Below are 26,694 nucleotides of genomic sequence, written 5' to 3'. Positions count from 1 at the left end.
CGGAACCGCCCCCCTGGGCGCGTTCCTGGGGGTCTGGAACGGCCACTTCTTATCACCCAATCTGGGAACCAGTTCCTTTCCCCTCCATCAGGCGCCCCAGCTGACTAGGTGGAGGCAGTATAGAGACCAGGATTACTGCATTTTGTTTTTGAGGGTACGAGTACCTACCCTATGGGAGGAGAACATGCAAACTCCACACAGAAATGCTCTTTCGCCAATCCCTAGGCCTAGGGTATGGGCGTTGACGAGGAGGAGCGAACACGCCCTCAGCAACCTCACCCAACTTGCTCAAGTTTTTTGTTGTAGCCTATAGGCCTACTTCCGTGCCGTTTAGATATTGTTGACTACTAATAAAGTATTCAATTAATAATCAAGATTTAATGTACCGCATTTGCTGTTAATTTCTTTTATTATGTTTCGTCGATTCTAAGACAAAAGAACCACGTCTGACTTTCTTGGGTTTTGTCTGATGGATAATTTTGAGTTATTGTAGATCTGTTATTTTTGGTGGATGGTAGTTTCCATGTTCCCAATAACTTTGTATCTTCATGCCCTGTGTGCCACTGAGTTTACATCTCATTTCTGCCCAGACCGTGTTCCATATAGGTCATATTTTGTCATCTTGCCCTTTTATCATCAGTTTACTCATAGCCTACTGCCTGTTTACTCCGGGTTGTTCATCTATATTATTTTATCATATTTATATTATGGATTTCCTGACGCCACATTCCGATTTAATATCTTATGGAAGTCTCCATACTGTCTGCCTGTAGCCACAAAACTCGCATACTGAGGTCTATTTTGATATGAGACTACATGTATTTGACCTTGGTGCCTAGTGAGAGAGTAGATAGGAGTATTTCTCTCTGTCGAGAGTTCACAGCTAGCAGGGAAAGAATGTTATCTTCAGGTTGCCATAGCAACGCCAGCCTCTGTGCTTTCCCGGTTTATGGCCCTCAATGACGGAACCAAGGAAGCTGTCATGATACCAGTCTCATCATCCATGTGCTGGTCCAATGAGCGCTCGACAACCAGCGCCAGCGTGGCATATTGCGGAAATGACCTATCTACTCAGCCAATGAATGTTTATCAACAACTGACGTGATCTACAGTATTAAATGCCTGGGACATGATGTGTGAGGGGGAGACAACCCTGTGCATTTTGGTGGCACAGGGAGAGAGATTTTGTAATTTGGCTGTATGTGGGTATCTGTCCTGTCTCTCAGAACTGAAAATGAATCGACATAATCATATTTGCTCTGACTGGACAATCCTTCTTCCTGGTGGTCTCATCTTTTTATTGGGTACTTATGGTATTTTTCTAAAAGAGTATTTCCTGCTCAGATTAACATTTGGATATTGATAGTAATCCTGTTAAAGCTAATTGTTAACTTTGTCATCTAAAAGGTTTGGTAACCATTTTTTTACCATTGTGGTGCTGAGTATTTATTTGTACTCTCTGATTACTTTCTTAAAAGTATTTTTATAGTTTCAGTATTATACAGTCCTTTATATCATTAGTGAATCATGAATTGTCCCTTCTGCATTTTATATGCAACAAATTGGTTTTATCTTAATTATAATTCCAACATTGTCCTTGATCATGTTTTCTTTCTGACAGTCGACTGTGAGAATAATGGATTTGTCAGGTGGATTGATTGAGTATTATTAACAGTTTGCAGAACCACAGTACATTTCAAGCACAATCAATACAAAAAACAACTGTGAGTGGACAACACCATAAAAGCATTACACTTGTTTACAATTGTTTACAATATGGCCCACCGTTTTCAAGGAACATTGTATGTTCAAAACGGTACATTATAAACAAACATCGTAATGATGAAACAATGCATGGCCTGCAAGCAATGATATGTGCATTTTTTGTTTTGCTTTTAAACGCGTGGGCGCCTTTTGTGCGTCAACACCTCTCTATCCTTGAAATGAAATGAAATGAAATCTATATTTACCCAGGGTATCTGGGCTAAGCTCAACCTTTTATATACTCTATGGTCAACACCCTATGGTCAACACTTTCAGACGGCGTCGATTGATGATGACGTCACATACACCTCGCGCCAACATTTGGGGCTCCCTTTTTTGCTGAGCCTGAGTCGGACTCGGTTCACGGCGCGCGCGAGAGAGAGCTGTACAGGAAGAAGCGAGAGAGACTGGGAGAGAGCTGTAGGCTACTACAAGAAGAAGCGAGGGAGAGCTGCATGGATAGAGAGAGAGTTTTGTCCGTGTTTTGAAAATGGACCTGCATAATCGTTTGAGCCGTTTCATTCAGCTACGGAGACAACAGGTCTTTGACTCAGTGGAAGTTGGCAACATTTTGAGTGGAAATCCCTCCATTGACGTTAACGACTCAGACAATTCAGACGAAGATGCCGATCCGATTGTTGTTGATGAGAGGTGAGTCAAGATGTATGCAAATTGTTTGGCTGACGGTATGCGTTAACACGCGTCCATAGTTCCATACGTGCGCATCCATGCATCACTATCAATCATCGTTACTCATTAATATAGTTATAACACTGTTACTCGACAAATGAATGCACGCGCGCGTGTGCTTATTTGTGTGTGTGTGTGTGTGTGTGTGTGTGCAAACTGTGCATGGCGTGCATGCAGCAATGCAGCATGATGCATCGTTCATGGATCCTAAAACTTTGTTCTGACGGTGCATTCACTTGAGTGCACGCATCCATGTGTCATTGTTAGAATAGACTCTCGTAGATGTATTTTATTGATTTTGAAAATGTAAAACATTACATAGGCCTACTACAAGAGTATATCTTCCAGGGTCCCAAACAGTGGTAGCCTACGTGCACCCCCTGTGGTGCGCCGTGCGCGAGCGCCTTCTGGCGGTGCGTGAAATGAAAAGGCAAATGTTGCCATGGTGTTATTTTAAATAAATTAAACAAACAAAAATATTGGAGCGCACACCAGTAGTGGTGCTGACCGCAGCAGATACAACTTTGACTTGAGAAAAGAGGCCGCACAGCTCGTAGTCACGATGCTAGAAACTTTATTAAACCAACTTTTTGGCAACCCTGAAGAAGGCAACCTGTTTGCCGAAACGTTGGTTTAATAAAGTTTCTAGCATCGTGACTACGAGCTGTGCGGCCTCCTTTCTTAATTTTAAATAAATTAACATATGCTAATATATGGCAAGTGTATGCAGAATATATGCCATAATCAGGTTATAATCAGGTGCTGGGGCGAAAACGTTATGGGTCTCGGTTGCCACAGCAAAGGGTAGCCTATACTTTTAAACTTTTAAAACAAAAGCCACCATATTAGCATTTGAATACCTGTTCTGTGAACAGGGAACAGGCAACACACACACATATGTATATATATATATATATATATATATATATATATATATATACACACACACACACACACACACACACACACACACACACACACACACACACACACACACACACACACACACACACACACACACACACACACACAGTAGGCTATATGCACTACTGTATGTGGATATAAGAATATATATCTCTATAGCTTATGCGACATATGCAGGTGTCCAATTTTGAATAAAATATGTCACATATGATAAATGTTGCATATATAAAAAAAATAGGTACATAATATATATTAATTTCAATGTGGGTGATGCGTCACCTAGGTTGGGAGCTAACATGGGGTGCACAGCCAAACAATTTGGGAACCGCTATGTCATCGTTACAAACAAATTAGTAGTGTGGCATGTGTTTTCATCTTGTAACAGTTGTTTTTACATGTTTTTATGAAGTGAGGAGGATTCTTCGTCGTTTTCATCTTCAGCAGATGAAGATGCACATGATGTGGCCTGGCATCCTCCTAAGTCTAAGAGGTGAGTGTGCGGCCGCCACCAGCAAACAGCGATGCTGGCTCCTGAGCCTGAGCATCAGTGCTTTTGTAGTAATAGTAGTAGTTCTAGATGCGTTTCCGCTAAGCGCTGGTTTTGCGCAATAAGGCTCTTGCGCATAAACTCCTCAATGGTACTGGAAAAACCTCAAAATGCGAATAAGTATTTTTTCACTTTTGTACTGGAAGGGGGTGGATTTTGGCCTATATCGGAGAAAAAAAGGAAATGAGCAAATGGGGTATGGAAACACTTGCGGAAAAGGTTTCTAATTAGAAACTATTGTACTCGCATTATATCGCTTTAACAGTTGGATAAAAGATAAAAACACAGATGGGGATTGGGGAGTCAGTCAGTGGTGTGAACGGAGGGTGGGTGGCCGGGGAGGGTGTGTGATGTGGATATATAAGGTCCCAATACACTACCCGATAATAATAGTCTAGTGTGAGTGTTCAAAGATCCAATCTGAAGTCTGAACCCTCCCGAGTTGATCGGGGCGCTCCAATCATTTTCAAACATGTTTGATATTTATCTAGACCGCTACTGTATGGATGCAAGGGAGGGAGACTGCCCACTGATCGATCACACACACACACACACACACACACACACACACACACACACACACACACACTTGGACTACGCTATAATGTCCATGAGAATCTATCCCCGCTAATTAAGGATGTTTTTTTAAACTTTTAATCTGCCTGATGCCTGCATGCTATTCGATCCATACATGCTTCATCCTATATTCCTATGTTCATTGCGTTGCAAGGCAAGCAACCAAAACTTTTAAACGTGTAGCCGATGAAACACAACGGTTTTGCAAGCTGCATTCAATCAATCTATAAACGACCAATTTACGTAGGCTACATGCGCCTCGAATATATTAATGCAAGGTCAAGCCTATTACTTTTCGTCGCGCAGATAACATACTATGTACAAGACCACAAGTGCCGTGGATGAAAGATGCGTTATCAGTTCTGACACAATCCGTGGTAAGAAGCACCAGTATGTATGTCTCTGTGTGTGTTGTTTATTGCGAGGCACAAAAATAAAATAAAATATATATTTTATTGCGCCCACAGGTCGCACTTAGTATGCGAACGTGCAGTTACGCTGTAACGCCTCATGCTCTTCATGTAATGCTGCACACACACAACACACGGGCGACACGTGTTTTGCCATGCACTACACACACACACACACACACGCCGGCAGAAGCCTGTAAAGCAGGCGACACCCGCTCCAGAAAGTGTCAGCTACTCAGCTCCGGAGAAACAGCGGAGCGCATTATACCAGGAAATGTTGCATCATGACTTTTGCTTATTCCTTCTAAATCTGTGTATATAAAATATAGCTAACTCATCGAATCAATCAATATTGTTCTTATAAAATAGTTGGTGTGTGCCTAAGTATTATGCACACACACACACACACACACACACACACACACACACACACACACACACACACACACACACACACACACACACACACACAGTATGCATTCAACACATCACAACACACAATGTTTCGGGTCATTCCGACACACAAAAAGTTGAGATTTCACTCGTGCCAGACTCTGCCAATCCTCAAACGATTTGTATAATTCCAAGTGGTCTATACTCTGTGAAGTGTATATTTTAGTGTACTTTGCACCGCCTTTGCTTCAGACCTGCGGTCGCTTCTTGCCTTGGCTTTGTGGCGTCTTACTGGTTATAGGCTATTATTTATTATTGCTGTGTTCGGGCGAGCCGAAATATATGGGGGAACAAACGTACTTTCCGTCAGTTAAAGACAAAGCCGAGAGCTTATTTAGCTCAAATAAGTGAAGATTGGGTACTATTTGCAATACGCGCATGTGAGTTTAGTTCAGTAAAGTTTAATGTGTGTCCGTCTAGTTTAGTGTTTAGTGTTCAGCAGACTGGGCAGACATCGTGTCACAGCGTGATAGATCACAACAAATTAATGATTAGATCAAAATGACGAGCGTCGGGTAAACACAGTAATAGTGTAACTTCATGATGGAAAAAGACAACTCCTAAAGAGGACCTGGTCAGCCTGATCACATCACACAGAAATATAAGGAAGGGAATATAAGGTCATTTTCAAAGAGCTGGTATGACCCGTCAAGAAGACTTTTAGGTTTGGCTAACTGCATCAAGTATCGATGCCTTATGCCCTATTGGGGGCGAAGAGCATAAGTAAAAAGTAACATGCATTTAGTCACTCAATGCTTGCTAATGCTAACTTATAAAACCTGTTGTTATTATTGCAGTGGATTATATAAAAGACTACAGCAATATTTTATTATTAACTGTAAGTAGAAGATTGTGTGGTACTTAATCATTATATACAGTATATATATATTAGGCATGTGGAAAATAATCGATACGTATCGGAAAATCGATACAGACATGCGCGATGCGAGTGCATCGGTTCATTCACCGGGGATCCAATTGACGGGTTCATTCACTGTGGATCCAATCGGATACAATTGACGGGTGAAATCGTGATACATCGTTCGCAGAGTGCTTGCATCGGTAAAATCCATGGTTGCACCGTTTTTTTCATGTTGAATTTCACCCTAGTCTGTGTTTCCGAGGCGCATTGAATGCACCATCAGCAAAAGAAAAAAAAGACGACGCTGCGCAGCCAGAGTCACTGAACACACCAGCTGTACAGACAAGACAGACAACAGACGAGCACCCGCGACTACAGAAGTACCGAAGTAGTTAAAATATGCAAGAGATTGAAGAGAGGCAACACTTAGCTTTATAAAACCCCTGTCCGACCAAGTGTCCATTGATTAGTTTGATTAGCAGCAGTGGCACTGGCACGCTGAGCGATAATGATCCACAGCTGTATGTAGTATGTTTCTTCTTCTCGCCCATTCTCTGCAATTAATTGCGATCGTTTTGTAATTAAAGAAAGCTTCTGCACACATGAACAACGCTACAGGGTGTACTGCTAAAAAACTTTTTAAACTGTTTCACAACTTTTCACTGTCCTCTCTCTGCTGCTGTTCTCTGGGAGAGAAGCCTCATGTATACTCTGCAGCACGACGGTGTCGCGCGCCTAAAATCGCAGACCTACAAGCGTGGATGCGTTGTGAGCTTGTAGATCCGTTGTGTTTAAACAAAAGAGCTAATAATTGCATAATGCTGGATTATATCCATGTAACAAGACAGGCCAGGGTCTTCAATGTTTTTAGCTGAGCGAGCTCAAGCAGGGGACCCCCACTACATAGTCTATTATATAAAACTGTGTTTAAACTAGACAGACTTGTTTGACAGCACTATCAGTGTGTGACGTGTAAATTCATGTTTTGTGTTTATTTGTTAATTTTCTATTATGTTAGAAACATAATCCATTAATGATGACATTTAATCTCTTAAAGCATCGATACTCAAAACCTCAAATTGACCTTTGGAAAATGAAAAAGGTTCCTATCACACAATATTTGGCAGCCCCATGTAATAATATGCTAATTATATCCTATAGGCTAATGATTAGTAATCTAACAATTCTAAACGAGCAGAGAGCCGTCCTCGTTTTCTTACAGAATTATATAAATTGGGTTGTTAGACAGAGATGCAGCCTAGTACTAACCTACAGTAAACCAATAAATTGCTTTGAATTTAAATGTAATGCATTTTTAGTAGCCTACATGTTTTGGGAAATTAACAGGGCTTTAATATAAATCCTTTCTATTGTGTTGAATTGTCATCAAATGCATCGTATCGCACTGTACTGCATCGTATCGCATTGTCCAGAATTTAATCGCCATCAAATCGAATCGGGAAGAGGGGTGAATCGTATCGCATCGTATCGCCAGGGGATTCCATGTATCGCTAAAGTATCGTATCGCTGGCAGTGCATCGAGATGCGTATCAAATCGGCCTCAGTGATGAGATTCACATGCCTAATATATATATATATAGCCCCCTGTGGAGAAAAATCACCAACCGCCACTGGTGTTCAGTGTAGTGTCTTCTGTGTTCCTTGCCATGCTGGCGCCAAGGAAAAAGAGACGCAAGCGCCCACTTCCCTGTTCCCCTGGTCCGTGTTCGCCTTCGCCTCGTCAGACGACCATGGACGATCATGTCCTTCATCGAGTCTTCATCGTGAAGAGGGCTGGTGTTGGTGACATCACCGACTCTGATGTCTCGGGCGATGAGGAGGTGAAGAAGGTCGTCCAAATCCCCTTGCCCAGCGCCGTTGACCCAGCGCCTGGGCCAAGTGGTGTCCCCGCGCCCCGAAGGTGCGCCGGAACCTCGGTCAAAGTTGTGCCCGATGTCCCCGGTGGAAGACAGCGTGTCTCAGCCGTCCTCAGACGAGGACTCTGGAGACGAATGGGAACCATATCGCGAGTACTACCCTACTCCTGGTGACGTCTTCTGTGGTGAGTCTATCTCCATGCAGTGTAGCCTCCTAGGGGAGGAGGTTGCTTCTTTATATTGCTGCCTCCGTGATCCACCACCAGATGATCACCGTTGTTTTGAGCAGTGAAATTAGCGCCATGTAAGCAATACAAATGTAGCCTCTACAATGAAACCATACGATATGCTGTGTCATTTGATAATCAATTATATGTAAACTATTTTATTATTTTAGCGTGACTTATGAATAAAAATCACACACGTGTGAACTGAGTGGTGCAACTCCCCTCTCCCCCTGCCTCTCTCTCTCTCTCTCTCTGTAATTAGCAGGCAACAGTGCAACACTATCTCTGTCTCTCTGTTTCTGGCACAACATCGCCACTTTTGCCCCTACTGGTACTCTAAACATTGGGACATAGTCCCATAGTCCGTCCCATAGGGACATTGCTGTTCCTTGGAGTGGTTGCACCACTCAAAAAGGCCACGGTGGACAAAATGGTGGTGAGGGAAGAGGAGTAGAATCATGATGACTCGCCTACTCCACCGTGGAGGATCATATATAATATAATCATTTATTATTTGATTGTCAAAGATGCTACAGTGGTTTTGTACAAAATGGGGGAGGAGGGGAGGCAAGTATGCTACACATTTGTATCGCTTACATGTTAATCAAAATGGTGGCATGCAACTGTGGACATGCCACGATTACTTTTTTGTCACCGTGACCTCGCTAAGTATAAACAAAATGTTCTGTGGATTGATTGTAAAACAAATTCACTACTCAAGCAGAAGGGTTAGATTTGTATGTTTTAGGTCACATCAAATCAATCTATTGAGTGTGTCCGCATGATTATTTATTTCTATTTATTATATTTATTTTATGTAGATGACGAGGATGATGAGCAGCAGATGGTGCAGGCGTTGGACGCCGCATATGAAGCTGCTTCAGCTGGAGGTAAACTGATTTTCTCTGTATTATTTGATCATATGTTTACTATGTGTGTGTGTGCGGGTGTGTGTGTGTGTGTGTTTGTGAGAGAGAGAGAGATTGTAGATCAGATACATTTTGTGTTTGTGAGAGAGAGAGATTGTAGATCAGATACATTTTACTACACTAACTACACTATCTCTGCATTCTATGATCCTATAGTTTACTGAGACACTACACTGTTTCTGCATTTCTATGTATTTATTTTACATTAGATTATGTCTTTACTATGACAGTACTAAATTGATTGATTGACATTGTTTTATATTTACAGACATGTCGGCCGACATGTCAGCTGAACAGCCTTCCAGTTCTTCTACTGCTGCTGCTGCTGCTGTTGGTGCTGCTGCTGTTTCCATGGAAACGGGTAAGAATATATAAGGTTACAGTGAAAAAGTGGGTGAAATTAGTTTTATACATATTTACTGAGAGGGTACAAAAATGTGAGCATAGCAGCAGATTTATACTACATGAATGAAATCAATGTATTTTATGGTAATACTAATTGTTTAATTGTGTATTTCTGTCATTTAGATGGTGACAGGCTATCTGCAAATCCAGGGTGGTCTAGTGTCAGGTGGGAGCCGTTCCAGATTCCCTTTATTGGAGAGCCCGGGCCTACTGCTCATACTGGTGAGCTGGGTGCAGACAGCGAGCCAGTGGAGTTCTTCCAGCTCTTCCTTGATAATGCGCTGCTCCGGAACATCGTGGTGGAAACCAACCGGTATGCAAAGCAGTGCATCCATAAGGTGTGTGTCTTTCTTGTGTATAATCCAGTCCACGTTGGTGTTTTTCCAAATTGTTGACACTGTAATTGTTTATAACTACCAATAAAGCCGTCTGTCTGTCTGTCTAGGTTGGCGTGGACCAGCTCCCTCCACAGTCCAGATCGCAAGCATGGAAACGCACCCATGTTGCTGAGCTGAAGAATTTCTTGGGCCTCTACTTTCTGACTGGTGTCGTGAGAAAGCCATCGCTGCACTCATTCTGGTCGACACATCAGTCTATAGAGACTCCCCACTTCGCCAGGACGATGTCACGCAACAGGTTCCAGCTCCTGAAGCGCTTCCTGCACTTCTCCAATAACGTGACTGGTAACAAGAAGGACAAACTGTACAAGGTCAGGCCTTTGCTGGACTATCTTCTGAAGAAGTTCAAAGACATGTACACACCTGAGAAAAACATCTCGATAGATGAGGGGATGATGCTGTGGAACGGTCGTTCGTCCTTCAAAGTTTATTACCCTAATAAGCCGGTAAAATGGAGCGTGAAATCGTACATTTTGGCAGAGTCGTCCAGTGGGTACGTTTACAGTATGAAACCGTATGCTGGAGAAAGATCCAAGCTTGATGAAACAGTGCCCGCCCTTCTTGGAGATCTCAGAAACAAGGGTTACCATTTATATATGGACAAATTTTATAACTCTGTAAACAGGTGTGGGCTGATGCAGCAGTTGGGTACTCAGGTCTGTGGGACCATCAGAAGGCAGCGGGGTGAACCAGAGGAGATCAAAAAGATTACCGCCCCATGTCACCTGAAAGAGGGAGAAAAGGTCATGAGCCACAATGGAACAGGGGTGATGTTGACTGCCTGGAGAAACGGTAAAAAAATTGTTAGGATGATGTCTACTATACACGAGGACAAAATGGTGCCAGTACAGGAAAAAGAAAAGGGCCAAAAAGAGAAAGTCACACAAGACAAGCCACACTGCGTTGCTGATTACAACCACTTCATGAATGGCGTGGATAGAATGGATCAGAGAATAGCCTATTATCCATTTGCAAGGAGGACGATGAGGTGGAACCTAAAGTTTGTGATGTATCTCTTCCAGTTGTGTTTTGCCAATGCCTTTATTCTGTACAGAGCCAAGGGGGGGAAGCTGAAAACTCAACTTGAATTCATCATGAGTGTGGTTGAGGCCTGGACCGCAGTGCGGGCACCAGTGGGGTTTGATGAGGTGGAGGGGGCAGTGGGAGAGGAGGGAGCAGTGGGTGGGGAGGAGAAAAGCGGTGACCCTGTTCACCCACTGGAACCTGTCCGTGTTCCTAGGGCACCTCGCTACGACCCTCCAAGCAGAATGACCCCCAGGTTTGACGGCCATATTCTTGTACAGCTACCTGATGTAGGCCTGCATGGCAAAAACAAGCCGTACAAGAACTGCAGGGTGCATGAAAGGAACAGGGCAGCGGGCCACATTCCGACTTCTGTAAGTACAAGATGGTACTGCAAGCAGTGTAAAATGCCCCTGTGTCCTACTCAGTGCTATTTTATTTACCACACAGTGCCTAACTACAAAGACTGCTTTGCTGAATAGTGGGAGAGGAGGGGGAAGTGGGTGGGAGGGGGCAGTGGGTGGGGAGGAGGTCAGGTATGTACTTTGCTGAATAACCTTTTTTTCTATTATTGAACCCTGTATACAGCTTCTACTTTGCTGAATAATATTGTTTACAGAGGGGGCATCAAATGTACTTTGCTGAATTACTGTTATTATTATTTTTTCCCCCCCTATTATTGAACCTCAGGTTCTACTTTGCTGAATAATATTGGTTTACAGAGGGGGAAGTGGGTGGGGAGGAGGTGGGGGTAGTGCCTTAAAAGCTCAGGTTTACATACATACTGTTTGCAACACACACATCTGTTTACATCTACACACACTGAAATATGAGTACTTGAAAAAATTGCACTCGAAATTATTGCTGTGTAAATATGTATTAGTACATTTGATTGATCTGATGTGTGGTGGAAATAAAAGGACTGTACAGTTCAAATCATAGCCATGCCTGTTTTGTCTATTCTATACACTATTCCCAGGTTTTCGGTCAGACGAAGCGGAATTTTGGCGTTTCTGCGTTTATATGTGGACACAGATATTTTTGTTGTGTGGGCTGGGATCTTTTTTAGGACGAAAATATACATTTTGAAAGATACCCGTACTCGTGTAGCCTAGGCCTTAATGTAATTCCGGTCACGTGAAGAGCTCTGTGTATACTATTACTAGGCCTACTATATCATTTATTATCTATAATAGGCCTATGTTCATTATTTATTCTGACTTCCTTATCCTGCCACACTAATAGCCAGCGCAACACCCCATCCTTTGTCTGCCTTCTCCTACCAAACCACACCGTTTGCACACATCTCACCATGCACAACACCAACAGCATGCCTGTCCAGACATCAAGCGCTACTTTGCATCCATGTCATATTTACAGTACAATACCCATTTTTATGAAAAAACACATTCTTGCGCAAGACCACCAGCCTACGTCAAAATCGTCACCACTTTGCCGAGTTACGCCAACTCCGTTCACTTCATGGGGCCAGTCCAATGGCGCATTGTAGTCTACGGCCTTCACAGTGACACATGCGTTATTTCCGACCCCAGCAACAACACGCCGGCAACAACCCGAAAAACACATCTCTCGCCTATCGCACGGCAAACGCCACACAACTACGCTTGGTGAACGCAGCTAAAGCAGCTGCCGTGGTTCACAACTTCACAGTACACTGTGGAGGATTTTTGTATCGCATCGCGGGGCCGGGGGGTCTTCAATTGACAAGTGTGCGAGTGAGTGAGTGAGTGAGTGTGCGCGTGCAGTACACATACTATTTACCCAGGGTATGCGTGTGTCTACGATGGCCAGCCAGCCACACACACACACCACCTCTCATCGCCACAATCGGATGCCAAGTTCTTCCGCTCATTATTTATTTCCCAGTCCCACCACGGATTCAAAGTTCAGAGTGTGAGTGAGTGAGTGAGTGAGTGCTGCAACGTAACTCTAGGATGAAATTCTAGTTACTATAAGTGATGTTTATGCAATCCAGTATGTTTCATGTAGTTCTAACTTTCACGAGTAGGCCTGAGTTTGAATGTCTCTAAAATAGAAAGTCAGGAAATTACTTCTAGTACTATCTAGTCTTTAACCAGTGCTATTGCTTATAGTTTAATAGTTAACTCATTGAACGCCAATGACTACATGTTTTTATTCTTTTTAGTTTTTATGTTAGTTGTTAGATCAAACACTTCATGGGATGAGTTTGAGATAGTTTTGAGATAGTTTGATAGTTGTAGAGTCATCCATAGTATAGTTTAGTTAGTAGCCTATAGTATTCCATTTAGTCATCTTGTAGTAGTAGTAGCTTTAGTTATTTATTATTGTCCATTGTCCATCATAGTCTAGTTGTAGTATTAGTAGTAGTAGGATTAGATTAGATGGGGAAGGTACAGCGGAAGACCAAACACACCCCAGCCCTCGGCTCGCTGAGGTTGCAGTGGTCGTGTGGGTCCAGTCCCTGGACAAATTGTTTGCTCCTGTCAGCAAGAGTGTGGCGGTTCCTGATACCAAGCCGGACCCCGTGCCCAACACCGATCCCCAGCCGGATCCCGTGCCTGACCCTGAACCCCAGCCGGACCCCACTCCCGTGCCCCAGCCCGAACCGGAGGCGGAGACCGAATCAGAACTCTCCGACTGCGAGGAGGAGGTGAAACACAACACTCCACAGGATCGGATTTCCCTGGAGAGGGTGTATTCCAGAGCCCATCTGCGTCGTGCGACGACCCACCGGGATTATGTGGAGAGTGAATATGACTCACAGCCCTCCCAAAACTCCCAATCTGATCCAGATGAGGAGGTGGTTGAGGACGACTGGTTGCCGATGCGACAGGACCTCGATGACTGTAAGCAGTAATTTGTTATCGTGTTCGTGATGAAATTAATGTAACCTATTTACTGTAAGTCACTGTGGATAAGCGTCTGCTAAATGCATATTGTAAATCGCACTCTCTGCATTCTATGATCCTATAGTTTACTGAGACACTACACTGTCTCTCTGCATTCTATGATCCTATAGTTTACTGAAACACTACACTGTATCTGCATTCTATGTACTATTCTATGAGACACTACACTTACTGAGTAAACTGGATCATATAGAACGCTAGAGATACAATGTAGTGCCTCAATTCCAGCCAGTCATGGCTAACTAAACTCATCACGACGATAATTATGATCATCATCATAAACTATTTGATATATTGCTGTGATTTCAGACGAGGAGCTGAGGGAAGGATCTAAGAAGAAGGGTAAAATACCTAGCTCCAAAGGTAAGATATTTTCCCCCTTTTCTCTAAACTTCGACACTAACTCTGGGGGAGCCCCTTGTAGTTACCATCCGGCCACTCTACCCCTGAGCCACCGGCACCCTGTGTGTGTGTGTGTGTGTGTGTGTGTTGTAAATTGTATTGTAATGTACATGTATTTCTATAATTTACAGGTTGTGGTGCAGATGAGGAGCCGATGGAGGCACAGCCCAGTGAGCCCACACCCACTTCTGCATCTAAGAAGAAGGATAAAATACCTAGTTACAAAGGTAAGATCTTGTTTCCCTATTTTCTAAATGTTTTTGCCCAAAATAGCTGATCTATAAGCTCACACCATATTGTGTGTGTGTGTGTGTGTGTGTGTGTGTGTGTGTGTGTGTGTGTGTGTGTGTGTGTTATTGTAAATTGTAATGTACTAGCCCTTACCCGCTGTGAGATATAAATAAATATCTTTAATTGCCGTTCATTAAGAAAAATACCTGCCGCCTTGTGGCCGCGGGGGGTACTGCGCCATGGGTGCGGTTTTGCATTTCTAATTCACTAATAAATTCATTATTGATTTATAATTTGTTAAATTGGAAAAAAGGCTTCGTTAAGACCTCCATATTATTATGGTCAATGCCTGTGTGAAAATTGGGAGCGATTGGTGCAGGCGGTGAAGAGATACGGCAGTGTTTCTGACACACAGACAGACATTCAGACATTGAGTTAATTATAGTATGATGATATGATGATGATGATTATAGTATGATATGATGATATGATATGATGATATGTATTTCTGTTTTACAGGTCGTGGTGGAAAGGCTGATCGTCCTGAGCAGCACTGGTATTGCATGGATGAAGTAGCGTGGGAGCCAGAGGTCATCCCATTCACTGCAGTTCCGGGACCGCTCAACAGTGCTGCTGCGCTGGAGTCAGACCAGCCAGTGGACTTCCTAGAATTATTCCTGACTGAAGAGCTGCTCCAGCATATAGTTGACCAGACCAATCTCTATGCAGAGCAGCACATTCAGGCTGGCACTACTAAGCATCTGCCAAGTTCACGAGTCAATGCATGGAAACCTGTTGACATTGATGAACTACAAACCTTCCTGGGGCTCTTATTTCTGACTGGGCTCATTCAAAAGCCTGATCTGAACAGCTACTGGTCAACTAAGGAGATGATGGAGACCCCCTATTTCGGAAAGGCCATGGCCCGCAATAGGTTCCAGGTCATACTCCGTTTTCTCCACTTCACTGACAACACTGTGAAAAACAAGAATGACGGATTGCATAAGGTCCGCCCAGTCTTGGATGCAGTGGTGAAGAAGTTCCAGGAACTCTATCAGCCATGTCAGAACATCTCCATCGATGAAGGGGCTTTACTTTGGAGAGGGAGAATGACCTTCAAAGTTTTTAATCCTCAGATGCCAGTTAGATGTGTAATTAAATCTTATGTTTTATGTGAATCGAAATCGGGATATTGTTATAATTTGCAGCCATATTGTGGAGATGGTATAGCCCTAGTTGACACAGTTTGTGGTCTCCTCTTAGGCTTGAAACATCAGGGATATAAACTGTACATGGACAACTTCTATAATTCGGTCAACATGTGTGACATTCTGCTAAATTTGGGGACTCATGTCTGTGGCACACTCAGACAAAACAGAGGAGATCCACCAGCCATTCGTGCTGCTGACAAGTCCACCCTGAAACCTGGGGACAGAATTGCATTCCACACTGACAGGGTTATGGTCTTCGCATGGAGGGACACAAATGTTGTCCGGATGGTGTCCACTTTCCACCAGAATGACATGGCAGAAGTGTTGACATGGAAGAAAGGCGTGAGAGGGAGAGTGGTGAGAGAGAAGCCCGTCTCTGTGGTGGAGTACAACCGCTCGATGAATGGAGTCGATAGGCTAGATCAAATGATCTCCTATTATCCTTGTATCCGAAAGAAATGGACAAATACATTTGTTATTTACATGTTCCAAATCTGCCTCCACAATGCCTTTGTGTTGTACAGAGCCAAAAACCCACAGGGCACATGTAAGACTATGTACGCATTCCAGGAGAGTCTGATCCAAGCATGGACCACCCCGAGCAAGGCTCAAAGGACACCCTACGCTGACCGTCAGAGCAGGCTGTCTGCCAATCAGGCAAACCATTTCCCTGTCACGAATATTCCCACCCCCAAAAACAAGTTCCCCTCTAAGAAGTGCAAGGTTTGTTCCCAACAAAAGAAGCGGAGGGAGACAAGGTACCAGTGTAACTTCTGTCGCATCCCCTTATGCAGGATCCCCTGCTTCGACCTGTACCATGACACTCTGGACTATGCTGCTAAGTAAACTGAGACACACACACACACAGACACACAACCTGTACCGTGACACTCTGGATATGCTGCTCAGTAAACTGAGACACACAGACACACGACCTGTACCGTGACACTCTGGATATGCTGCTCAGTAAACTGAAACACCCACACAAACACACAACCTGTACCATGACTCTCTGAACTATGCTGCTCAGTAAACTGAGACACACACACAGACACAAGACCTGTACCATGACACTCTGAACTATGCTGCTCAGTAAAGTGACACACACACACACACACACACACACACACACACACACACACACACACACACACACACACACACACACACACACACACACGCTGAGTAAATTGACTCGGCCAGTAAACTGCACAACTACACTTGAATGTACGTTTTTAAAAAGTAACATTTTCTTTTTTTTCCATTTGTTGGAAAACTACTATTTATATGTGTGATGTCACTGGAGTCAAAAATAAAAGGCTTGAGAGCGAGTTCTGCGTGAGATTGTCTCCTTTACAAAAATGCATTTTTCTCAGATTTCTCTTCTCAGAGAGGCCTTTTTGGTGAAAACAGGGTGTATTCAAATAGCAAAAAGTAGAGAACAGAACATGCTAAAAGCTAACTTTTTCTGGTGAAACTAAAGACACCCTTCTTCATTATTTGGCATACATTTAGTCCTAGCATGGAATATACTGTGGGTCTTGACAGATGACTAAAAGTGATGAAAATCCCTGGCAGTAGCTATACATTGGCAGACATAAACCGGCAGTGAATGAGTTAATTCAAAGGAATTGTCCCCGGATAGCCTCTGCACAGTATAGAGGAATTAATTGTAGCCCAATTGCCTACCAGGCAGTCCGTGTATAATATTTATGTATAGCCTAAAAGAATGTCAAAAAGTTAAATAAATGGCAAATAATATGCGTCTCACATTACTGGCAGAATAGTGCCACCTACTGCTTATTTCATGAACTTATTTCATATCTCCCATGAGTCGCATTATATCAGTGGATGGAAACGGCAGACAATGCGCTTTTCTTTTTTCGAAATAATGAACATACGCTTCTTATTTTCGCAAAAGCTTTATGGAACCGTGACTACCGTTTCTATATTTTTGCAGTGGTGCCACAGCAGACATGCAGAGGAGCACCAGAACCACAGCAGGTTGTGTCCCGCAAAGTGCAATGTCTGAATCTGGATCTGAGAGGTGTGCTTCAGTGATTTTGTAGTTAATAGTAGTAGTTTTCTTATTGGGACATCATGTAACACTGTCTTTACATTTCTGCAGTGATGATGACAGCAACACACAGAGGAGGTCAGGATCCCATTCAACAAAAAAAAGCCCAGGTCAGTGCCAGTGGTGTGCTGTGGATTTTTGAACTAGTGGAACTCTATTTTTGTGTATAATTAACACAAAAACTGCTTCTGGCAGAACACTCCGTCATAAAAGCTTTTTAATTGATTACATGAGATCACTCTTCCGCGCTTCATATACATCTATGTGAGCCTGCTAGATTACCATTGATCAGCCATAAACCACGTGACCAAGATATGTTTCTAAAAAAAGTACCGGATGACTGCAGTGCAGAGCAGGTATGCTGTTGGTTTATGGAAGTTGTTTGGAAGAGACACAAAGAGAGAGATCAGAGCGAGCCATTCTAGTTATTGAGCGACTTTGGAGTGATTTATTTAGTGTAGTACAGTTATTAATTGTATATTAGTTTGTAGTTGGAAGTATTAGTTAGATTTGTATAGTTTTATTTTAGTGTTTAGTTTGTTTGTATCCATCCACGGGCGATCATCCACCCCAATCCGCCATTATGCCTGGACCAGGTCGAAGAAGTCGTAAAAAGCTTCCCTCCATCCCCGGTGCGAGTGAAGGCAGCCCCAGGCAAAGAACCCTAGATGAATGCATGGCACGTTATTGGGTAAAGAAAAAGAAGTTACCTGGGGAGACGGATTCTGAGGCTGAGGCTGACGCTTCACTTGACGACAACACGGTCTCGATCAACGAGAATAAGAAGCCGGCGACGGTTGAAGATGAGCCACAGTCGCCGCAAATGAACGCTGGACCTGAGTGCCTTGCGAGTGGTAAGATCTTAATTTCATTATAGCCTGGGTTCCAGTCTGATTCACTAAAAGTTTGCTACTGTATTTGCTACTGTACTCAGACGCGACGCAGTGAATCAGGGTTGGGTGGTGGGTGGGGGTTTACACTGTATACACGTATATTTCCGTGCAAAATATGTGAAGAATGCGGGGGGACAATCCTGTGTGTGTATGTGTGAGTGTGTGCATGCTGGTTACACTCCTCACATGCACTATCATTTACAACTCATACTGTAGCTAAATATGCATGCTGTATTGTGATAATGATGATGATGAAATGTATTTTCCACAGTTGTCACGTCAGACAACAAGGAGCATGATGATGATGAGGAGGAGCAGGAGACAGAGGAGGAAGCCTGTCTGTCAGGTAAGAAGTGAAACATTTTTATTTGACATTTTCAGAAGCTTGCATTGTAGCGTCAATATATTTGCATTCTATATGTGGTCCTATAGTGTACTGAGACACTTCACTGTCTCCCTGCATTCTATGTGTGTTTACATGCGTCGTGCTGTGACGCGTTGAGCTTGTAGATCTGCTATTTACATCATGCAACCAAGCATAAAATTACTTGTCTTTTAGTTCTAAATATGCATGTCCTGCATTGTCACTGTTTTCACTGCAGACGTGGAGGAGGAGCAAGCACAGAGCGGTGGCACTGTATCCTGTGTGTCCGGTGTTGCAGGTAAGAATTTTTTTAATTTTCATAACCGTTAACAGCATTCTATGTTGATCATAGTTTACTGAGACACTACACTGTGCACATTGTAAAAGCTTGTAAGGAAAAAGATCACACCTGTATGAAGTGAGCGCTGATTAAGTTTACCGAGACACTACACTGTCTCTCTGCATTCTATGATCCTATAGTTTACTGAGACACTACACTATGTCTGTGCATATTGTAAAAGCTTGTAAGAAAAGAAATCACACCTGTGTGAAGTGAGCGCTCATAAAGTTTACGGAGACACTACACTGTCTCTCTGCATTCTATGATCCTATAGTTTACGTGTTTCCTGTGTTTTCAGGCATGTCTTTGTCTGAGGAACAGCCCACAAGCAGTTCTGCTTCAACATCTGTTGCCAGAGAAAATGGTAAGATTTGTTTCTACAGATTTACACATGGTACCAAAAAAAGGTGTGTGAGCATAGCAGCAGATGTATAAAATGAATAAAGACAATGTATTTTATGTTAATTGCATATTTCTACACTGTCTCTCTGCATTCTATGGTCCTTTAGTTTACTGAGACACTACATTGTATCTCTGTGCACATTGTAAAAGCTTGTAAGAAAAAAAATCACCCCTGTGTGAAGTAAGCGCTCATAAGGTTTACTGAGACACGTGACTACACTGTACAGTATGTCTGTGCACATTGTAAAAGCTTGTAAGGAAAGAAAATCACACCTGTATGAATTGAGTGCTCATAAAGTTTACTGAGACACTACACTGTCTCTCTGCATTCTATGATCCTATAGTTTACTGAGACACTACACTATGTCTGTGCACATTGTAAAAGCTTGTAAGAAAATAAATCACACCTGTGTGAAGTGAGCGCTCATAAAGTTTACGGAGACACTACACTGTCTCTCAGCATTCTATGATCCTATAGTTTAAGTGTTTTTCCTGTGTTTTCAGGCATGTCTTTGTCTGAGGAACAGCCCACAAGCAGTTCTGCTTCAACATCTGTTGCCAGAGAAAATGGTAAGATTTGTTTCTGCACTTTTCTACAGATTTACACATGGTACCAAAAAAATGTGTGTGAGCATAGCAGCAGATGTATAAAATGAATAAAGACAATGTATTTTAAGGTAATTGCATATTTCTATAATTCACAGCTGGTGACAAGCCTCGCAGACCTCCTCGTGTTCCTCCAACAGATGATGGCTGGTCTGATGTGGGTTGGCAGCCGATACAGATGGACTTCACTGGGACCCCGGGCCCTCACACTGGTGACCTACATGGTGGCAGTGATCCAGCAGAGTTTCTTCAACTCTTCCTGACAGATGAGATGCTACAGGACATCGTTCATCAAACAAACTTGTACGCAGAACATTGTCTGAGTCAGGTTAGTGAGGATCGATCACACTCTCGAGTTTGGAGATGGACAGCAACCAACCTCACAGAACTCAAGAGGTTTCTAGGGCTCTACTTCCTCACTGGCATCATTGAGAAGCCATCCTTTGAGATGTATTGGTCCTTGGATGAGGTTGTGGCCACCCCACATTTCAACAATACAATGTCACGGAACCGTTTCCAGCTGCTGCTACGTTTCCTTCATTTCAGCGACAATGGTGCAGCTTGTCCAGCAGATAAGTTGTATAAGGTCCGGCCAGTGTTAGATTACCTGACAGCTAAATTCAAACAGATGTACACCCCACATGAAAACATCTGTATAGATGAGGGCATGATGGCCTGGAGGGGGCCCTTGTCATTCAAAGTTTACAACCCATTGAAGGCTATATGCTACGGCGTGAAATTGTACAGGCTATGTGATTCTACAAATGGATATCTGTACAGTATGAGGCCTTATATTGGTGAGCATTCCTACTTGGAGGATACAGTAAAGGATTTGATCGGTGACTTGAAGGGCCATGGTTATTGTCTTTATATGGATAATTACTGCAATTCCATTGAAATGTGTGAATTTTTACAAGGGTTGCGTACACAGGTCTGTGGGCCCCTAAGAAAAAACAGGGGGGAACCACCTGCAATCAAGGTGGCTTCCAATTCGACCCTCAAAAAAGGAGAGTTCATAATGCGCCACAATGGCACCGCCATGGTTGTAGCATGGAGAGACAAACGCATTGTAAAAATGGTGTCGACTTTCCATGAAAACAAAATGCAGACCGTGTTGGAAAAACAAAAGGGAAAAAGAGTGCCACGGCAAAAGCCGCAGAGCATAGCAGAGTACAACTTCCTTATGAATGGAGTTGATCGCCTCCATCAGAATATATATCCATTCATGAGGAAGTCCGTAAAATGGACCAAGAAATTTGTGTTTTACATGTTTTCCATCTCTCTGTACAACTCATTCGTTCTTTACCAGTATAAAGGAGGGAAGCAGTGCAAAACTCTGATGAAGTTTATTCTCAGCGTTGTGTCAGACTGGACAAACTTGAGGCCTGAGCGGGAGGAGGAGGTGAGGGAGGAGGAGATGAGGGAGGAGGTGATGAAGGAGGAGGAGGTGAGCGAGGAAGAGGTGTGCGAGGAGGCCAGGGGTGGGGGAGTAGGCAATGACCCACGCGCACCCAGGTTACGCAGGGCACCCAGGGTACCCAGGGTACGCAAGGCACCCAGGGCACCCAGGAACACAGACCCTAAATGCAGGCTGACGGTCAGCCTTGAAGGTCATGAGCTTGTGAGCCTTCCTCCAACACCGAAAAAAAAGCACCCAAGTAAAAGATGCAGGGTCTGTTACAAAAAAGACAAGAGCTGCCGTAGAGAGACACGCTACTACTGTGTAAAGTGTGCTGTACCACTCCATATAGCGTGTTTCACTGTGTACCACACAAAAAAGAATTATTTTGAGTAATTGTCTTGTTTTGTTTTCTATTATTTTGTATTCATTTTGACTTTGCACTTTGATTTATTTTATGTATTCTATGTATTTTTTGATGTAGCTCAGGGACGTTTTTTTTGTATGATTATTACAGTAAGAGAGACTGATATAGTGGGCATTTTGTATTTAGCTCAGGGAAGCTTTTATTTTGTACGATTATTACAGTAAGAAACATTGATATAGTGTGCTCACCGAGCATTTTGTTTTAGATTATTATAGATTATGAGCGCCGCTCAGTTCACACAGGGAGTGATTTTATTTTCCTTACAAGCGTTTACAATGTGCACAGACATACAGTGTTATCCCAGTAAACTATTGGAGCATCGAATGCAGAGAGTAAACTTTATGAGCACTGCTCAGTTCACACAGGATGTGATTTTTGTTTTCCTTATAAGCTTTTACAATGTGCACAGACATACAGTGTAGCTCACTGAAGCACACAAATAAAAGGTTGACATGACTTTCTGCCTCAGTCTACTCTGTTTATTGCTTAGCAAAAAAAAAAACACAGGCTGTATTCATACTATTCAACTATCGATAAGTACAGAACGAAAAATGGGAAAAACTCACTTTTTTGGGGGATTATTATTCCATTCTATTGTTTGATGTATGCAGTGTCACTACAGCTATAGGGTTAAAATGACTTTTCAGTTGGAGTGTGTTTATTTCACAGTTTATTCAGCTCTTTTGGTGAAAAGCAAGCTGAATTGAACTGTCAATAAGTAAAGAACTGAATTTATTTTCCTAATCAAAGCAGAGATTCTGTTTAATTCAGTATATTCTATATATACAAGTGAGAAGTTGTACCCAACACACGGACAAGGGACCCAAAGTCAACAGCTACGTCATGCCGATACCGCCCTACTCACTACTGCAACGCCGTCCTTCACACGGCAGTGACGTCACAGACTTACCCTCCGTGTCGTTCCACGGCTATCTCCTCATATCGCGCCGCACGCCGACACTCAACACCACCCGCGGAACAATGGTCATTGCACTGCCACCAAAGCCGCCTCCCTTCCACAGGGATGCCGGCAATGCATTTCTTCACTACAAACAAATTCGCCACAACCACCCACACCCCCGCACGCACACACTCACACACGGGCAACGGAACACTGTCGCCAGGTCTATGAAAACAAGCCCAGAAAAAATGCCATTCAACACGCTTTCAACAAGTTTTTATGTTACGTTTCTGACTTCCGAATGCACCACCGGAAGTTACACACTACACACACACACATTACAAGAACAAGACGAACACTACACACACACACGGGCCACGGACCACTGTTGCCAGGTCTATGAAAACAGGCCCAGAAACAAGAAAACAGGCCCAGAAACAAAACCTTTCACCACGCTACTTACACACACTACAACTCGCTTACAATTCGCGAACCTGGCAACATTGTACCCCGTCTTCCCATTGCCTCTGCAAGAAGCACAACACACACACATAGTCCCACACACACACACACACACACACACACACACACACACACACACACACACACACACACTGATTCGAACTTGGATGGACAGCGGCGAGATTACATACAGTTTAATTCATGCAAACACGACAATTGCACCACCACAACGCGGGGGGACTTTTAAGTGTGTGTGTGTGTGTGTGTGTGTGTGTGTGTGTGCGGGGGGGGGGGGGGATTTTGTATCGCATCGTGAGAAGTCAGCGAGTGAGTGCGTGTGCGTGCGTGCGTGCGCGCAGTACACATAAGCGTGTGCGTGTGTGTACGATGTGGAGCCATCCGTTACATGTGACACAGCTGAAACATGCAGTGGAGTCTGTCAAATCCCGCAATTTCTTTCCCATATTGAGCTGCAACGTAACTCTAGGATGAGCCACCCGAAGGGCGGCGAAATTCTAGTAGTATACATGGGCGAGAAGCGACCTCGCCCTTTACGAGACCTGGGTACCATATGGCTTTCTCCATGTATGGGGATTTTGAGTGCTGGGCGAGCGTTGGCGCTTTGGCATGGGGGGCATCAGCTATAGCTATAGGTTGTCTCCATATATGGAGCTCTAGGTGAAAGCCTTCGTTATTTCACCTAACAGCGATATCCAGCGCTGACATGACTAGTGTAGAAACCTCATATATGGATATACACGCCTGACATCGTCATCATGACACGCATCTAGTGAACCATATATAAGAAGAATCCGAAGAGGATCTGTAGGGATCACGACTACACTGCCCAGCGAGATCTCAAATCCTCAGAATCTACAGGACCCAAGCAAGACACAGGATACAGGATACAGCACATAGGACACAGGACTCAAGACACCACACTCAAGACAGGGGCTGATGTCACGTGATGTCATGATGACCTGGGGTGAGTGACGGGGAGAGTGACGGGGATTGTGGGTTAGGTGTCAAAAACGCAAGGTTTCATAGTTAACTGCGACCTCCGGTCGCAATTAAAACATTTTGTATATGGGTCTGAGAAAATCTTTTACATACAAAATGTCCTATATCTCAGCTGAATTCAACGATCAATAACTCGAAAAACGGGACACATCTAATTTCTTTTTCTGATTAAAGCAGAGATTCTGTTCTTTAATTTGGGTGAATATGAGTTAGCTATATTGCATCATTGTATATAGCTCTTATAAAGAAATGCAAATATCTCAGCTTCTGTATTTTGACAGCTTTTTGGCCAAAACCAAGCAGTATTGAATGGATGATGGAAAAATCTCACTTATTTTTTTCAATTAAAGTAGACAACCTAAGCTGTCTTTTGAGGTATGTGGTGTCACTATAGATCATCATTATCTGTGGGCATTGAAAGATTAGTCAGAATGCTCAAAGAAACCCATGGAAGAATTAACCAACACCAATCCCATGGCAGTGTTAAATATGGTCAGGTCTCATCCCTCTGCCTGAGCAGAGAAGTGCTCAACCTCTAACCTGTATGTCTGATGTGTTCTCCTTGATATTGTCTCTGTCAGGCAGAAATTTTCAATTTCAACATTTATTTTTTTGAGGGATGCCAGCCCCATCTATATCCAGCTTTTGGTGTCTGTCCACATACTTTGTCCTACACAAACATTCAATTCCCATCGGCAATGGATTTTTACGTCATAGTGTCTGAGCAAATAGACAGTGTCTATTTTACGTCATGATAATGTACGATGATAAGAGCACCCCTCACTTCACACGGGTGTGATTTTTCTTTATTACCAATGATAATTACTTACTAATGAATATGTCTCCGGGTGGCAGTCTGGCATGTATCCTAACATTTGTCTTTTCTTCTTCCCCAGAAAGGAAACGAACAGCGAAACATGTATTGGATGCAGAGACGGTCAACATCCACCCAAACCTCTGTGAAACAGGAAGATCACACAAACAGCGAGTTCTCTGGACATACTGGTAAATACTGACGTTTACTGGAACACACCTTTTTGTTGTCCTGATAACCCTGCTTTTTTGACCAACTTTATTAGTTAGTTCCGAGGTTTTATTAGGGACCAAGAAGTCACGCAGTGACTTTGGTCACTTATTGTTTTTGTGTTTATTTTTCTTCTTCTCCTTCTTCCGCCAAACTTGTCAACATGGTAGAGGGCCATGCCAAACGGTGACTATGCGAAGCCCATGATGATTGACCAAATGGTGGCGCTATAGCGCTCAATTGAAAATGCTAACTTTGAACGTGCATAGCTCATGAACCGTTTGACCGTTGGCAATGACACTTTGATACCCATATGCGTCTCCTAATGCTGAACAACTTTCGTGTTCTGACTTTTGACGTCTGACCTTTAGATCACCCGCCATTTTGAATTATATGATCAGTACTTCTTCTCCTTCTCCTTCCGCCAAAAATAGCTGTTCTGACTGAACCGTGCAGTCGGTTTTCGCAAAACTTGTCAACATGATAGAGGACCATGCCAAACGGTGACTATGCGAAGCCCATCATGATTGGCCAAATGGTGGCGCTATAGCACTCAATTGATGCAAAACTTGCAAACTTGTAAACTTTGAACGTGCATATCTCATGAACCGTTTGACCGTTGGCAATGACACTTTGATACACATATGTGTCTCCTCATGCCGAACAACTTTCGTGTTCTGACTTTTGACCTCTGACCTTTAGATCACCCGCCATTTTGAATTATATGAAAAACAGTTCAAATGTAACTCCTCCCAGAATCTTTGCTCAAAATGCACGAAAACTTCTACACGTGAACTTTGGACCTATACGGACAAATAATCGTAGCACATTTTTTCTAAGTGAAAAAATTAAGTTTTTATGAACCAATGAAAATTGCTGTTTTGTGAAAATTATTCTTCTGCCTCTAATACACACATATGCTTATGTCACTTTACTAT

General features: G+C 43.1%; 1 protein-coding gene across 1 annotated transcript; it reads left to right on the top strand.

Moving 5' to 3' along the window:
- Window positions 1-2,134: 2,134 nt before the first annotated feature.
- Window positions 2,135-22,749, top strand: LOC306936587 (piggyBac transposable element-derived protein 4-like). The gene is made up of 10 exons (XM_079520155.1): window positions 2,135-2,415; window positions 3,788-3,868; window positions 17,802-17,888; window positions 17,970-18,028; window positions 18,515-18,772; window positions 19,083-19,157; window positions 19,414-19,473; window positions 19,814-19,879; window positions 20,422-20,487; window positions 20,622-22,749. Exons 1-10 carry the CDS (start codon window positions 2,255-2,257, stop codon window positions 22,316-22,318), a joined length of 2,610 nt encoding a protein of 869 aa, XP_079376281.1. The 5' UTR covers window positions 2,135-2,254; the 3' UTR covers window positions 22,319-22,749.
- The last annotated feature ends 3,945 nt before the right edge of the window (window positions 22,750-26,694 follow it).

This window comes from Electrona antarctica, assembly GCF_951216825.1.
Source record: "Electrona antarctica genome assembly, chromosome: 14".
Classification (NCBI taxonomy): Eukaryota; Metazoa; Chordata; class Actinopteri; order Myctophiformes; family Myctophidae; genus Electrona; species Electrona antarctica.
This window is presented reverse-complemented; position numbering and strand designations above follow the sequence as displayed.